General features: G+C 43.4%; 2 protein-coding genes across 3 annotated transcripts; one reads left to right on the top strand and one right to left on the bottom strand.

Annotated features, from left to right (window-relative positions):
* The first annotated feature begins 1,184 nt into the window (after positions 1–1,184).
* On the top strand, positions 1,185–4,227 carry LOC123395099 (RPM1-interacting protein 4-like). Of its 2 annotated transcripts, none has more exons than XM_045090034.1 (4): positions 1,185–1,471; positions 2,532–3,026; positions 3,191–3,373; positions 3,972–4,227. In XM_045090034.1, the coding sequence occupies exons 1-4, from the start codon at positions 1,469–1,471 to the stop codon at positions 4,002–4,004; spliced, it is 714 nt and encodes a 237-aa protein (XP_044945969.1). In that variant the 5' UTR covers positions 1,185–1,468; the 3' UTR covers positions 4,005–4,227. The 2 variants fall into 2 exon arrangements, with proteins under 2 accessions (XP_044945969.1, XP_044945968.1); XM_045090033.1 differs by lacking the exon at positions 1,185–1,471 and adding an exon at positions 1,590–1,722.
* Positions 4,228–4,331: 104 nt separating this feature from the next.
* On the bottom strand, positions 4,332–10,429 carry LOC123395098 (conserved oligomeric Golgi complex subunit 2). The gene is made up of 12 exons (XM_045090032.1): positions 9,866–10,429; positions 8,816–9,022; positions 8,056–8,392; positions 7,797–7,958; positions 7,343–7,442; positions 7,048–7,257; positions 6,836–6,950; positions 6,141–6,347; positions 5,853–5,954; positions 5,200–5,322; positions 4,984–5,118; positions 4,332–4,680 (listed from the first exon to the last, which is right to left on the bottom strand). Exons 1-12 carry the CDS (start codon positions 10,364–10,366, stop codon positions 4,567–4,569), a joined length of 2,313 nt encoding a protein of 770 aa, XP_044945967.1. The 5' UTR covers positions 10,367–10,429; the 3' UTR covers positions 4,332–4,566.
* Positions 10,430–16,841: the final 6,412 nt, after the last annotated feature.

Below are 16,841 nucleotides of genomic sequence, written 5' to 3'. Positions count from 1 at the left end.
GTCGAGCCTTCTCCGTCAGTCTGTTGTGATCGCCTCCCGACGCTGGACATCCGCCCTCCACTCGAGGTCTGAAACGCCTGCCGACCTAGGCATCGGCTTCCTCGACTTCGGCTGGCTGGAATCGGCAGCGGTGGAGGGGCGAGGGAAGCTGTACTTCTTCTTCGACGGCATGATGGCCGGATGACGGGAGCGGGACAAGAATGGTGGGAGGAGGCAGGAAAATGGAGGGAAAGGGAGGAGGAAGGGGGAGAAAATGGCGGGAATAGACCGGCTGCCGCTGACAGAGCGGGCCCGCTTGGCCTTTCGCTTCGACCGGCGCTTCGAGGCGCCCCCCGGGGGGCTGGGTTCGTCGGCTGTTATTTTGGCCCAAACCGACGCTAAAGGAGGAGTTGAGGACGCGACTGGACCGATTTTACACCATGGGCGCTAAAAAGGGCACCCTAGGGGGTTGTTGGGGGGAGGAGTGGAGATGCTCTAACGCTTTCTATAGCCTTCATTGTACATGCCTTGAGTCCCTCGTGGCATAATTTGTGTTTGTTTTATTGTGCTACATAATGTTTATTTATTTTTTTCAATTTCAAAAGTGTATCATAATGTGTCATTTTTATTTGCGGGAAAATATCATAATGTGTCGATGTGCACCAATAAATATGAGAATTTCTTTTACTCCCTCCGTCACGGTTTAGAAGGCGTGTTTGAAAATTCTCTAGAATCTAGATGGTTATTGATTGACTGTGAAATGAGTTAAAAAAATAAAATTCACGCTACGCATGCATATAAAAATAGTACAACGAAGTACTAATTAGAAGCTATGAGTAAATGCAATGCGTCTTAAAACCTTGCATATTGTGAAAATGCACGTAAATTTAACTGTTCCTTCTAAACCGTGACGGAGGTAGTAGATCGAATTCCCACACATTATCCTCGATAATAAATATATCCGGATGAAGGACTTGTGGGTACATGATAACACACAAAGTTAGAAAACATAGCAGGAAACATGCACTTCAATAATATAGAAAAAAAAAACCGAATGTAATAGCACTCGAAAGCAAAGCAACATGGAGTACATGAATGATATAAATATGATATCTCACATCAGCACAGCAAAGAAGCAGCCAGCCAATAGTAGTCTTGTGTCACTCTGCTGTTGACAGTTTACCAGGACAGCACTGTGCGGTAATGGCGTCCTTAGCTAGCTAGCCAAGTTAAGACGGACACCATGATTGATCGATGGAGACTACTCCACCACAGCAGGCCAGGGTATTATTAAGGCGATATACACAGGCCCGCCGTAGAAGCCGTGCACCCCGGAGCCTCCACCACCACCACCACCACCACAACCTCATCACCCACCACCGCATCCGGCGGCGGCGGCGGCAACAGCGGGGAAGCCGGCGAGGCAAGCGACAGGAAGCCGCAGCGCCACCAGCAGCAAGAAGAAGAAGGAGAAGAATCGGACGCCACAATGGTCAAACAACCACGACTCTTCTCCTCTCCTCACCTCACCCAGCTACTCCACCTTTTCTCCGTCCCCTAGTCTCGCTAGTCCGGTCCTCCCCCCCTGCTGCCGCCCTCCTATTGGCCCTCCCGATTTCCTCCCTCACCCCGTTGAATGACGCGGCGGTTGCTTCTCTGAATCCCATCCATCCATCCAGCTCCAGGAGGCGCGCCGACGCTTCAGGGACTCACCGCCGACGCCCTTCTCCGGCGGAAATGGCCGTAAGTCCTCGCTCCATTGGGTGGTTGGTTGGTTTGTTGGTTGACCCGCTCGCCGCCGCCGCCGTCTCCGAGGTTGCTTGGATCCGTGGGTTGACCGGTGTCGTAGGAGGGACGGCGAGCGAGGCAAGATTCTTCCCCTTATTCTTGGAGGGGCGGGCGCCGCGCCATGTGGGGTTTCTTCTTGGAGGGAATCAGCTTCGGCTTGGCTGGCCGGTGGGGAGACAGATTGCGCCGCGCAATCCATCCAATCAATTTCTTCTTCCATGGAATAAATGTGCCGATTTCTCACCGAAACGGCAAACAAGATCTAGCCTTTTGCGCATCCAAAAATGCGATCTTGTTGCGTATCCGGTGGTACAAGGATAGTTGGTGCCAAGCTTGCCTGAGTTGTTGTTTATACCAGGACTACTACTGCTTGATTTGATGGAATTATGCTTAGTGATGAAGTCAGCCGAATTCAAATACCAATGCTTATTTTAGTGATGAAATTAGTCAAATGGAACCACTCTCTACATCTTATTCATGTGTGTGTTATATGAAAGAAAACATGCTCAAGTGGCAACATCTTGTATTGTAGATTCAGTACCCTGTATGCTCTGAACCATTATCTTATATCTTTGCCTTGTCTGGTTGTGTTTCTGGAACTCATTTAGTATGCCAAGTGCCTTGCCTACACAATTACGCGTCTTAATTTAATCTGCTCATCACATGTTAATTAATACTCCCTCCGTAACTTAATGATCTAAACGCTGTTATATTAGTTTACAGATGGAGTACTAATAAGCTGCTTCCTTGTTCGACCTTACCAGCAACATCAAGGAGTTCCTAAATTTGGGAACTGGGAGGACGAGGGCCAAGGCTACTCGCAGTACTTTGAAAACGCCCGCATGGGCAAATCTCCAGGAAGGCCTGTCAACCAAAACGATCGCAATGAAGGCGCTGCACAGGCACCTTCGAACGACCCGCCGTCGGTCAAGGCCTCTCCGTTGAGGCCGGGGTCCGAGCCGGGGCTGCGGAAGAACAGGGACGAAAGGCGTGCCACCCGGGAAGACGACATCCGTAGGCACGAGGCCGCTGCCCGGAAATCGCATGCCGAGTCGCCTAACCATAGATATGGTGACCAAGCCAACGACGACGGCGCTGCGAGGAAAGCAGGCAATGAGAGGTCACCCATCCATCCTCGGCAGCAGGCAAGGCTTGCGAACAAAGGTGGGGTTTCATCTCCTATTGCGGATCGCAGGGGCTCTGCTCCCACCACACCTGGAAGGTCCAAGATGAGACCAACCGGCCGCGGCGATGAAACGGTGAAGTCCTAACTGCTCCTCTGAGTCTTGGTTGAATTATTAAACTGTTCTTCTAATAATGCTGACAATGAACAACAAAATGTGAAGCAGACTGTGTGTGCAGTGTGAGTATTGCTTGTGAGTGTAGTTTCTGAAGCACCGTCGTGTGATTTTTGCACGTGCAGCCAGAGAGAGGATCGGCTGTGCCAAAGTTTGGAGACTGGGATGAGAAGGATCCTTCGACTGGTGAAGGTTTCACTGACATATTTGAAAAGGTGAGGGAGGAGAAGCAGTCCGGTGCAGATACTGTCGGCACCAGCCATGCATATACGGGCCGCTACAACCGAGGGGAGAGATATGAATCTTCGGTGAGTCTGCTTTAGTTGTGTACTGCTACTAGTTTCGCCAAAACCCATCATCATACACATGGAGTAATATTCTCTGTTTTGCTTGTTTAACTAGTTTTTGCCGCTTCATACAGCAGCATTGGCCATTGAGAATCAAGATACTGCACCTAGATACCTAAGATAACTGATTGCTTCATCTCCACTGCTTTTAGAGATCATACCGCCATGCTTAGTTCCCAGCAGTTCCACCATGCTTTTGTTGATGTTGGTTTCAACACAAATGTTGTCATACACGTGGAGTAAACATTCTCTTGATTTGCTTGTGGAACTAGTTTTCGCCGCTTCAGAATTGGTCATTGAGAAGCAAGATAGTGCACCTAGATACCTAGTATAGTTGCTTGCTTCACATCCAACACTGCAATCTACAGCTCCTGAGCAGAATAATTGCAAAAATATCAAGTACGAACCCAGCAATGTTACTTAAGGTTGTTAAAAGGGGATGTGTTATGCATTAGAGTAGTTGCTTATGGTAGCAATAGCTCTGTCATGTTCGGTTAATTGAAAATGTGATCTTGTCCATAAATCCCATCTAATGGATGGTACGTATCTGCTTTTTCAGGGCTGCTCATGCTTCAGCTGGTTCAAGAAGTGACACCCACCCTGTCTTCGACATTACCTGTGGCGATTGTATCTTTGTGAAATGAGTAGTCAAATCTGTTATTCCGTTGTTTTGTTGACACGTATCGGAGCACGAATTATTCGCAAGGCTGTAATTCAGCATTTTTTGAGCATTTGTAATCAGTGGTTGGCTTCCTGAATTTTGCAACATTGCCACATTGCTGGATTAAAGAGGAAGCAGGTTGGGATGTGTAAAACTTGTCACAAGCCAACCCATATACAAAAATCCATGGAAAATTCCAAAAAGGCTGGTATTTGGCAGGTAGTTGTTGATATTCGGATCTTACAGCAGCTGAGAAGATTGGACAGTGAAGTTCATGTAGTTATTCAGAGAGAGAAGTTGTGATACACATTTTGAATATATCATTGTAAAATCTGGAGGTGACAGTCTAGTAAATTCAAACAATGACAACAATCAAGGTCCAGAGCTCTACGTATCGCACGAATCTCCAACCTAATGAACAACACCAGACATATCTACGCAATTCCAAGGACCTATAGGCAACATTTTCTATGTACTGACAATGTGTTTTACATCAAAATTGGATGATATCTTGCTTGTCTTTAGGGGCGACACACTGCCACAGAGATCTGTAGGATTCAATTTCTTTCGCATCTATTCCCAGGGTGCGAAGGTTCCGTGCATATTCCTGCAAAACAATGCATGTGAAACAATGTGTCAGCAGCAGTGCAATGCATCTGATACACATGTACTTTCTAAACATGTTTAATCACATAAGTTGCCTCAACACTTTGTCCACAATCCTTTATGTGTGTGTAGTGTAGCAGAGATTGCAAATGTTTCATGTGTCGCATACAGAAAATGGAATCCAGGTTTGAAGAAGCATCAGTACTACCTCCTATTCGGTTTTGTACATAGGAAGAACCAAAGGGAGATGAAAGATGAATCTATATGCTTTATGAGCATGAGGGTAAAAAGTCAGTTAGAGAACCTGAATATCAAGGAATAGCTGCATGCAGATCTTGTCGGTGTCAGATATGATGTTATCTGAGGCATCAGTACTACCTCCTATTCGTTTTTGTTGTCCTTGGCGCAGTCTTTGCAACGAAGATTCAGTTTTCCTTGCCTTCATATTGGAAAGATATAATCTGAGTAAACTCATAGGTAGAACTCAAATTTCGAACGCAGGCGGGCAATCCTTGCTTACCACATTGACTACTTCGGATACCATGTCATAATAAGTTGCCGTGATCTTGTCTGTCGATCCACGGCGCAGCTTAGTTTTATCATCTTCTGATAAATAGTGCACACGATCTCCTTCAAGAAACACCTAAGAACACAAAGGAAAAGCTCATAATGAAAGAGCAGAAAATGAAAACAGCATATGAAGCTGTTACAGAAGTTGAAACAGGGCTGATAAATTTCAGCACATAAAATAGGCATGTGACCATACTCAAATGCAAACCATAAAACTAGTAAATGCAATATGACCTATTTGCACAGACAGAGCAATAAACTAGGAAATCGTAAGCTAAAATGCTATCATTGAACACTAAATGCATATCATCACATACATATACTTCAGTTATCCACTCTAAAACACCACTTAAACCAAATTTCAGGGCATCTGAAGAAGAATATTATCTACCTGGTTTTTGTTACTAATCAGTACACAGAAAGTTTCACTTCCCACGGGTAAACAACAGGCTTTCAGAGGGAGAGCATAATTTTCACTGGGTTGAATAAGTAATCTTTGTAAACAAAGTATCGTAGAACCTTAGACTTTAGTTGACCTTTAATGCTAAGATGTTGATAAATAGAAGTGGAAAAACAGAAAACCAAAAATGGAAGTTCATTCACCTTAAGTGGATGCAAAATCCCAGATACATATGGAGAATGCCTCACAGGAAGTTTATTGGTCATCCTGTACGTGGCTGTTATTCCCTTCAGGTGTTTCAGATCCTACAATCATTTCAGAAAGAATGTAGTTACAATCAGAGAACAATAGGAACATAGTCGCAAATGTTCCATTAAATAAAATTATTTACAAATGCAACATTAACTTCTATATTCAGTAATATTTCATGCCAGAACAAAAGGTATGTTATGATAATAGTATTGCCCTTCTGTTGGCATCGGTTCACTCACCTCATTAGACCTTTTAACTATGACCCCAATCATGGCATCCATTATGCTAGGCAACAACTCCTTCAACGGCTCAACAGCTTGCAATATACTTTGTTTCACAAGGGTAAGTACTTCAATGGGGCATGATGCTAGCAATTGATTCACACGTCCCACAAAGTTGCCTGATTCTGAAAGCTCGCCAATTACAGCATTTACATCATGCATTACCTGCACATCAATGATCATAACACTTTAATCGAAAGAAAAAAAATCTGTCAAGCCTATAAACTGCTACTATGTCTGCTCAGCATTTTTTTATAGCATTTCAGAATGTAAAAAGGACTACGGAAGTACGGGCCAGGACAACAGGAAAGCAGCACCTTGCCCTTATATTGCTACGTGCTACCGCCTGCAGATTATCTCCTGAACTAACCCGGGCATCTATGATGCTGGTAAAGCTAAAGTACAAGTAGTCAGCCAGTCAGCTTCACACTGACTTGAGCACTAAATCTTTAGCATGCAGTCAACTAATCACCTTGTTGTCAACTTAATTTCATAAACGACAAACTTGAAACAAAAAGCATACACTCAGAAAAGTAACACATGGTGTACACAGCTAAGATGATAACACTCAGTACTGAGAAGTGAGAAGTGCTAGGTCTTGGTCACTGAAATGACATTGTAAGACTTCAAATAATTCTTTAGATGTGACATACATATATGAAATCCTCCACAGGTACAGAGAGTGCCCACTCAGAATCTGCAGGAGAACTCGAGCTCCCATCAGAAGCATTACGTGCAGCCAGACCAGAAGAAAGCCATGTTGTATACCTTATTGTACAAGGACATTCAGGAAAATAAAAGGTCAGCCCCCAGATGATAAATCATGAAAAGTAAGGAAAAGAAATATCATCAGTGATAGTTATACCTTGAAATAAGCTGCAAGGACAATCGGAGGAATTTATCAGACTGAGAGAAAATAAGAACATCATCACTCCAGCAGGACTGCAAACTTTCTAATAGCTTAATACTTTGTTTCAACAATAATGTCTTCTGCTTCATTTGGTTCTCATTCACTCCGACAGGGCTAATTGTGGCTGTAAGAGCACCATCAAGACCACCAGCAATTTCCTGGAATCTTGTTTAGTTGAACCAGTAGAAATGAAGTCAGAAACATAGTTCTGAGGTGTGTGTATAACACTAACAGAGATATTTATGCTTACCTCAGTGAAAAGTAGACACTAACATGCCACAGTCGCATGAAATCTGTGTAAGCAGGTTCAGAGCGGAACTTTGCTACAGCAGACTTGGAAGGACAGTAGCCTAAAGAAAAATAATAGGTCAACCATGAGTTCAAATAATTGTAAGGGTCGCTCTCATAGAACTTAGAAATGGAGATGTGTTGTGCTCTGCAACTCTATGTAACACAAGTAATAGGATACAATGCAAACTTAATACCAGCTGATTCTAGTACTTGATTACGTATCAAGGTGCTAGAGACATTACTTGCTCAGCTGAGCAACAACCGCCTTCCCTTTCACCAATTCAATTGTCATTACACACACGGTATCAAAAACATACAATGGCAGACTTGGCAGGCAAGCATAGTACTGTAGTAGACTTAGCAGACCAAATGACAGAAAACAAACCACTTTCTGACAAAACTATTAAGCATACCTTCAAGAAAATCAAGAAACTTTAAGCTTGCTTTGTAGTTTCTCAGGAAGTCTTTAGGTTTTCCAGGAGAACAGGCCCCAGGCTTTCCCTTCATGATTGCAGAATGGACTTCCTTGAGTATTGAATTGGCCAGAAAATCAAAAATATGAAGTCCAGAGTTTGCTGCAATGAAACAAAATTCAATAAGATGTTATCTATCTAAGTCCATATGCAACATTTAGGCTTCATCAGAATACTAAGTAACCGAATTTACAACTACCTGATGAAGATATTTCCAAAATAAATTTGCAATCTTTTTCTACACATTGCATTATCTGCTCATAGTCATCCTCCAGGTCATCAGAAGATACCCCAGAAACAGCTTTTGCATAGTTTTGAGGGACAATTTTCTGAATCAATGGGGAGACCACTGTTGTACGGAAAAGCTCTTCAGCTGAAGATGTGTTGTCAATGGCAGCATAAGCGCGCAAGCAGTTGTATATTACTTTTGCGTCACGATGTTCTAGACCAACCACGAAACAACGCTCCAAGCTACCATCAAGTAGTTTTGTAGCACCTTGGACCCTCTTCTCCATGTTCTCAATAAAAGGAAGGTTCTGTACTGCCATAATGTAACAGAATAAGAATCATATATATGTTGCATTAAAATGTATATGATGTATCCAGTTAGACATAAAATGAGTGCTACACATACAAAATTGGGTTGGTAGTTTGGCAGTTTGACAATAAGATTGTAGCACAAACTTCAAGAAGTGAATGAACTTAATCATGCCCATGAAATACAACTGGCTATTTCTCATACTTTATTCAGACACAATTACACGTATTATGATGAGAATGTATACTACCCTTTGAATGATGAAACAAATACCAAATATTTTCGTGTGTAACCATTTTATGTTGTAATTTTCCTAGGGTTCTGTTCGACAAAATACATAAAGCATAGACAAAACTCTCTATATATTAGAAGCTAGAGCTGCCCAAGGACGCAAGGACTAGTAGTATCTGTTGGCACAAACCTGTGCGTGGCTGATGTAAAATTTGAGTCGGTTCATCTCGCTTGCGATTCTTTCTAAGAGAATGCTCTGTGTTTCTCTGACATCTGTCCCTGCCTCCACATTTGATGGCGTAGTATCATTGCCGGAGTATCCCTTATCAACTGAACGAACCTCAACATCTGATGAATCAGATGGTGCTGTTGGTAATTCCTTGATCAGTTTCTCAACCTGAATGAACAAAACGAACCTTTAGTTTTTTCTTTCAGAAACAACACGACATGGGCAAAAGCAATTTGGCAAGCACATATCAAACTTGCTTTGATGAAATAATACTGGACAGTCGATGTATGACAAGGCAGAGTTATTTCATTGGAAGAAAATCACAGCATTATAATACACCGCAAATTTCGATAAGTACGCAGTGGCATGTGACCATTTATACTAAGTGATGGAAATTTAGTCAGCAATTTAGTTATGCAGGCAGATCCAGCAGTGTAATGAACTAGCTACATTGGTGTTTAGATTTCAGAAATAATGGGTAATAGCTCTGCCTAAAAATGAAACGATGGCAGGTAGAAATTGGTTAACATGTACTATCAGACTAGCTTTAGTGGCAAGATCGATAGAAAAAATCTGGATGGTCAGCGGTTCAAATGGCAGAGATGTTTTTTTTATCACCGGGAAAAAAATCAGCATTACAATGTGTTCCGATGATAAGTACGCAATGCCATATGAATATATGATCATTTATACTAGCATCATGATATTGTTGCAAATTTGGATGAGTATGCAATGACATATGACCATTTATTCTAGCATCATGATATGTCAAAATTCCGATGATGACAAGTATGCAAGGACATGTGATCATTTATACTACTAGGTGCTGAAACTGTGGTGAGGTGAACGAAATGGAACATGTGTGTGCAGGGACAACCCAGAATGAGAATGGCAGATGATAGTCTAGTGGTTACGCAGTCGGATCCACCTCCAGCGGTGTAAACTCTACAGAGGGGTGAATTAGCCGCATTGGCGTCTGTTCAAACCGGGAGCAGGTCCGAGATCGGATACCTTGGAGACGACGTGGGAGGTGTCGAGCAGCAGCTCGAGGAGCTCGCGCGCCTGCGTGGCCGCGGCGCGCTGCTCGAGCCCGGCGCGGAGGGCGGCGAGGGCCGCGGACGCGGCGGCGCGGAAGGCGGCGACCTTGTCCCTGAGGTCGGCGAGCGGGGCGCGCATGCGTGCGGCGGCGGCGTCGACGCCCTTGAGGCGGGCGCTGAGGCCGACGAAGTCGGCGTAGTCGCGGTTGATGAGGCCGACGAGCTCGGCGCGGAGGGCGGCGAGGTGGGAGCGCAGCTCGGCGGCGAGGCTCTCGAGGGGCACGTAGGAGCGCAGCTCGGCGACGTAGGCGTCCGGGTCGAAGCCCGCGCGCAGGAAGGCCTCCGGCCTGAACCACGGCGGGTGCGCCTCGATCGTCTCCCCGAAGAGGTCCTTCGCCGCCGCCGCCGCCGCCGCCGCCGCCGCCGGTGGCTGCGGCGCGGCGGCCGGGCGCGGGGGCGCGGCGAGATCCGCCATGGTGTCGGGTGGATCTGAGGGGCAGGAGGGAGGGGAGTGCGGTGGGTTTGGACTGGACGGAGATCTAGCGGGTAACGGCGAGGAGACTCGACTCGAGCATACCTGGCCAAACGGGCCGTCCCGGCCCGGCCCACCAGAATCGTGCCTGGCACGGCACGACACGCCTAAGCCCGATTACTAAACGGGCCGTGCCGTGTCGGCCCGCGTGTCAGGCTATCAGGCCCAAGCACAGCATGCTGTCTAATCGGGCCGGCCCATAGCACGCTAGGCCCACGGCACGCTAATCTTCCGCGCCCTCACGCCCCCCCCCCCCCTCATGAAAAAACCTGAAAAACCTCATAATCTCCCGCGCCCCCCTCCCTCACGCGGTCCTGCCCAGCCAGCTGGCCGTCTCGAGCCCTGCGCCCCTGCCCCGCTCCCTCACATCGCTGACGCGCCCGAGGCCCCCGCTGCGATGACCGCTTTGTCCCCCCATCGCCCAAACGTGTTGCCCGCCTCACTCCCCGCTGGTCGCTGAATCGCTCGCAGCTCCCTCTTAATCGTGTCGTGTCGTGCTGGCACGCGGGCTCGGGGTGGCGGCCCGGGCACGATAAGCCCGGGCGGGGCCGGGCCCGTCTCGTGCCTGGCCTGCGGACAGCCGTGCCGGCCCATCAGGCACGGACCGTTTGGCCACATATAGACTCGAGGTCGAGGGGACAACGAGGTTAGCGGGCTGCGGCCCATATTGATGCCGGGGTGACCTGTGGGCCCGACGCGGGTCCAGGCACGTCTCGTGCCTGGCCTGCGGACAGCCGTGCCGGCCCATCAGGCACGGACCGTTTGCCCACATATAGACTCGAGGTCGAGGGGACGACGAGGTTAGCGAGCTGCGGCCCATATTGATGCCAGGGTGACCTGTGGGCCCGACGCGGGTCCGGGCCTGGAAGACGGGGCTACGTACACCCACCCAAGTCTATTAGGCCCGCACACTTTCGGTCAGCCAACGGTTTTGCGAACCTTCCAAGAGGTTCCCTCAACATTTTTTACGTTTTTGTCTTGTTTTATGTTTTTGTTTCTTTTTTATTTTTTATTTTCTCTTTTCTGTCTTTTTACTATTTCTTTTTTTCTCTTTTTTCATAAGATTGTTTTATCTGTTTATAATAAGTTCATGATTGAAAATTGTTTTTCAAATTAGAAAAATAGTTTGGCTTTTTGGAAAACCTCCTAAATTTCAAATAGTTGCAATTTTTTAAAAACATTCATAACTTCAAAAAAACATATGATTTTCAAAAAATATTTGCTTTTTAAAAAAACGTCTGGCATTTTAAGAAAATGTTTTGTATTTTCAAAAAACATTGGAAATATTCAAAGTTTGTTCAATTTTTCAACCAAGTTCGTGTTTGAAAATTGTTCTTAAATTTTGAAAAATGATCTTGCTTTTAATTTTTTTTCCAAATTTCAAGAAATTGTCGCTTTTCAAGCACTGTTCAAAAATTCAATAAAATGTTTTGTATTTTCAAAAAAAAATCTGTATTTTCGAAAAATGTTCTTCAAATTTCAAAAATAATTTTCCCCCTAAAAAATGTTCTAAATTTTAAAAAACCGTCATTTTTCAAAAACACTAATAAATTCCAAAACATTTTGGGATTTTCGAATTGTTTTTGGTATTTTAAAAAATGTTTGGCATTTTTAGGAAATGTTCAGTATTTTCGAAAAAAACCGAAATATCAAAATGTTGGTTTATTTTCAAATTAAGTTAGTGTTCGAAAATGTTCTAAAATTTAGAAAAATGGTCTTGCTTTTAAAAACATTCCAAATTTTTAAAAAATGTCATTTTTTAACATTGCTCATAAATTCAAAAAAATAATGCGGAATTTTACAAATTGTTCTTCAAATTTTGAAAATGTTTTTGCTTCAAATTCAAAAAGGAAAGGAAAACAGCCAAAAAAGAAAAAGAAAGGAAATAAGCAGAAAAGGAAAAAGGAAAAAAAAAGGAATTTATCAGATTTTCTTAAAACAAAAAAAAGGTGGGTCGGCTGAGTCGGCGACACCCCTGTGATCCGCTTAGTAGTTCGCCGCAGGTCCCCTGGCCGCGTGGGCATCACACGCCATGCTTTGGTGTGGGTCTGCCTCGGTTGGCTCTCTTCTAATGTATTTTCATTTTTTCTGAATCTTGGTGAATCTTCTTAGGTTTGAAAAAAATATGTTTTCTTTGCTGGTTTTTTATGGATCCCAATATTACGCCGATGTTCCCTCGGGAGGTCAACCAAGCGAAATATTGTTCCCTGTGAGAGGTCAATTCAAGCCAACGCCATGATTAGGGGTGTTGTAAAAAACTAATATCATTGAACCCTCGAGAATTGCCGTGCTAAAACAATTATATTTGCACCATGTCATAAATCGAAAACAATCATGCTAGTAGAAAGATTGTCAGAAAGTTTTATACTATGGCAGAGTAATGTCATATGTTTGTGGTATTGTCGTGATGCAACATGGAGAATTGCGTGCCTAAAAAAGAGGTTTTCAAACTTGTTTAGAATTTTCCATGCTAGAAGAAGACGATTGACATGATACTTCAAATGTATTTTGTGAAAATTGGCATGCCCTAAACAAACAGAATTTTCCATCTCACATGGGTTCGCTCAGATTACCATCCCCACTGAACCGTTTAGTGTCTTCAGCTCATAGTTCGCTAAGAGGAGTGTGTGAGAGTGAACCGTGATCGACACATGTCTTGCCTTGAGATTCGTCCACCGGTATCGATAGAAACGAAGTTGACCCTTTCTTTCGATGAGGTGTGACTATCGTTTATGATGGAGTAGACTTTGACGATCCAACTACGGACGTGTGAGGATGTCGCGCCTTAGCAATCGCTAAACCAACTCCGAGATGTTATTGACCACGCCGGGGAACGATCAATCTGACCACGAGGGTTTGTTCCCTGCACGCAAACAAAGAACAAGCAAGAAACTGAAATTGCAATCTGGATATTGCGAATATAAGAGGGAAGTTTTATCGATGAAAGTGGGCTTATATGACATATTGGTCTGACCGTAGAATATAAACGAAGAACGCGAAGTTACAGCTATGGTAAACCTATAATCTAAACAAAATCCAAGTCTAAACGGCCCCTAAAGCTGTATATATGAGGCAATAGAGGAGCATTTTCGTGACCCCTTGGAGGAGGGGTCCGGAAACAATCCTAACTCGGTTTCCCCACACATACGCACTCTAAAAACAGCCTATAATGTAGTATTTTGAAATTACATGGGCCTGGCCCAATAATAAGGTGACGTGGCACCTATAATAGTCTATGGATGTATTTATAAAGTGACATCTTGTATATTTCGTCCAAGCCTTCATGCTCTTCTTATGGTGGCTTCAAAGTGCGAAAATCACCACCCAAAACTCCATTGTTCTTTCCCTCATGCACACCTTCTTCTTCATGCTTGATCGCGCTCCACTGGTCATCCTTCTTGTCCATTCTAGATCCTTCATTCATAAGTAAAACAAAAATATCTAATTTTGACAGCATCATATGTTCATGAACATTAGAAGGATTTCCAAGAATCAAAAGTACCTGGTAATTCAATTAGCATGTGCGAGATTGGTTCAGTATTTATAGCAGTAGGGGCTGTGTATGCAACAATGACATTGATGTCCTCATCATTCTCCCCTTCTTGAAATGAAGTCATCCTCGACGGAAGCTCATCTTTTTCACTCAAATAAGGCTTCAAATCTGCAGTGTTAAAACTTAAAAGTGTGACTAACCCCAAACTGTTCAGGCAACTCAAGTTTATATGCGTTATCATTTATTTCCTCTAACTTCTTGAAAGTACCATCAGCACGTGGCATTAGCTTTGACTTGCGTAAATCAGGAAATCCATCCTTACGCAAATTTAACCAAAAAAGATTTGCAGGTGCAAAAACAACATGTGTTTTATCCTTATCTGGAGCAAGTTTGTATTTAGTATTCGTATGATTAGTGTTTTTCTTAGTTACCTCATGCTTTTTTAAAATCAATTCAGCACGTTGTTTAGCATTAAAATTAACCTTCTTCGAAGATGGAAGAGGCAACAAATTAATAGGTGCACGGGATATGAAACCATACACAATTCCATAAGGGCACCATCTTAGTAGTAGAATGCAATGAACGATTATAAGCGAATTCAATATGAGGCAAGCATTCTTCCCACATTTTCAAGATATTCTTCAAAGCAGTCGTAAGCATAGTAGAAAATGATCTATTGACTACTTCAGTTTATCCATCAGTTTGGGGACGACATGTAGTACTAAAAAACAGTTTAGTCCCCAACTTAGCCCATAAACATCTCCAAAAGTGGCTAAGAAATTTAGCATCACAATCTAAAACAATTGTATTTGACACATCATGCAAGAGAATAATTTTACGAAAAAACAAATCAACAACATTAGCAACATCATCACTTTTATGACATGGTATAAATTGTGCCATTTCTGAAAATCTATCCACGACAACAAATATGATAACCCCCCCCCCCCCCAATTCTTTGTTCGAGTTAAACCTAAAACAAAGTTCATAGGTATATCCTTCCAAGAAATACTAGGTACAGACAAAGGCATATATAAACCATGAGGATTTAGTCGTGACTTAGCTTTTTGGCATGTAATGCAGCGAGCAACAAAACGGTCAACATCCCGTCTCATCTTTGGCCAAAAGAAATGTGTAGCAAGTACGTCATTCGTCTTCCTCACGCTCAAGTGTCGTATTTAATCCTACTCCATGCGCTTGGGTTATGTTTTCTATATGACACTTTCTTATTAAATGAAATGCTAGGTGTCACCACCGATCTTGAGATCTTGTCGTTGGGGACCTCGTTTGTCTCTCTCGACGAAGCTCCTACCTTTGGTGTGGACTCCTCCGCCGAGCGCGCTAGTGAGGAGTACATAGACGTGCTTGTTCAGGCGAACCCGCAACTCCTCGCCGAGAACTATACGGTCTACCACTCCATCCAGGACAAGCAAAAAGCCGAAGGCATTCGCGCGATGATGGTCTGCCTCCGTGCCGAGCAGACAAAGATTCTCGACGACCTAGCGAATTATGTGGTGGAGGGGAGTGATGAACTGGTCCCATTCAGTTCGCCGACGATGAGTGACGAGGATGTTGGCTCCTCCACCGCGGGGGGGGGGGGGGGGGGGGGGGCATCCACACCTTTTTCGTCTCCACGACGAGTGCCTTCTCCGACTATCTCTGAGAGTAGAGCTTCATTGTAGGACTTTAGTTAGATAGTTTGATGTTGATGTACTAATGTACCTGGTGATGTTGACTCTGAGGTGCATTGAATGATGCTTTTGGGTATATGAATCATGAATGGTTATGTCACTTAGTTTCATGTGTTCTACTAACCTTGTCTTTTTTTTTGGTGCATGCATGTTAAAATATTTTGTTTATTCTTGGTAGATGAAGGGGTATGTGGTCTATAGAGGGAGGCGTCCTGGAGTGTATGCTTCATGTCATGCATTCCATGAACAAGTGCACCGTTATCCAGACAACTGCTATTTAGCGTATGCTAGCATGAAGGAAGCTGAGTATGCTTACTTTGAGTTTGTACTCGCAAACCAGCACATAGCAGGCAATGATGCACGTCCGGTGAGGTGTAGTGGGCTGAAAACCTTGATGAACATTGGTGTCATCATGATGTTGTCTATATCCTGGGCAGGTTAGTACATCTGGCCATAAATTTCTAAATATGAGCCTATATCAAATACTATAATGCTAACCCAAATAATTACAAGAGCTTTGGAGAAGCATAGAGACAACGAAGAAACATCCTCTTGAGCTCACGTCGTGGTTGTAGTCTTCTAGTTTTTATGATGTTTATGAACTTTGTATGTTGATTCTGATGTATGATTTTGACTAGTTTATTGTGTGACTTCAATATTCACAAACTTATGTATTTTTTAACTGTCTGTGTTCATATGTGATGCAATATTTCATTCCAATATCTCATTCCAAACTTAGGGTCGCGCTATTCGTCATCCTAGGCGAAAAATAGTTATTCTTCACCCTCCTCTATTTTACCATCAAAGCATCGTATTTAATCTTTCATAATTCTTTTCTTACTTCGTACCTAAAAATAGAATCTAAGAAAACATTAAGTCGCCGTAAAAAAATTATGATACGCAATGTTACGAACGTAAAACATAGTGTAAAATATACATAAAATCCAGTTTTTCTAGTCTTATAACCTCTGTTTTTGTTTTCTTACGCCAAATTTTACATAATGAATCACTATGCATGTAACTATTTGTATATAAAATAAAATTTATTTATGAACAATCATAAGATTACCTCGGGTGAAGAATAACTCATTCTACACTTTGGGTGATGAATAGATTAGTTCTTTACCGCACAAATTACGAGTCGACTGTTCAATATTTGAAGAGTTTATTCTACCAGAAAACTCGGTAAACAGAAAGATATTTGTCCAATTTAGGTTTTCAAGAACTCGGCAAA

The sequence above is a fragment of the Hordeum vulgare genome, chromosome 5H, assembly GCF_904849725.1.
Source record: "Hordeum vulgare subsp. vulgare chromosome 5H, MorexV3_pseudomolecules_assembly, whole genome shotgun sequence".
Taxonomy (NCBI): domain Eukaryota; kingdom Viridiplantae; phylum Streptophyta; class Magnoliopsida; order Poales; family Poaceae; genus Hordeum; species Hordeum vulgare.
Note: the sequence above shows the minus strand (reverse complement) of the source record. Positions and strands in the feature narration are given on the sequence as shown.

Coding starts and splice junctions, on each gene's coding strand:
- LOC123395099 (XM_045090033.1), top strand. Junction 3,027..3,190: donor CCGGCCGCGGCGATGAAACG/GTGAAGTCCTAA, acceptor TTGCACGTGCAG/CCAGAGAGAGGATCGGCTGT. Junction 3,374..3,971: donor GGGAGAGATATGAATCTTCG/GTGAGTCTGCTT, acceptor CTGCTTTTTCAG/GGCTGCTCATGCTTCAGCTG.
- LOC123395098 (XM_045090032.1), bottom strand. CDS start 10,366: ATGGCGGATCTCGCCGCGCCCCCGCGCCCGGCCGCCGCGCCGCAGCCA. Junction 7,258..7,342: donor AGTGTCTACTTTTCACTGAG/GTAAGCATAAAT, acceptor CAACTAAACAAG/ATTCCAGGAAATTGCTGGTG. Junction 4,681..4,983: donor AGCTATTCCTTGATATTCAG/GTTCTCTAACTG, acceptor ATTGTTTTGCAG/GAATATGCACGGAACCTTCG.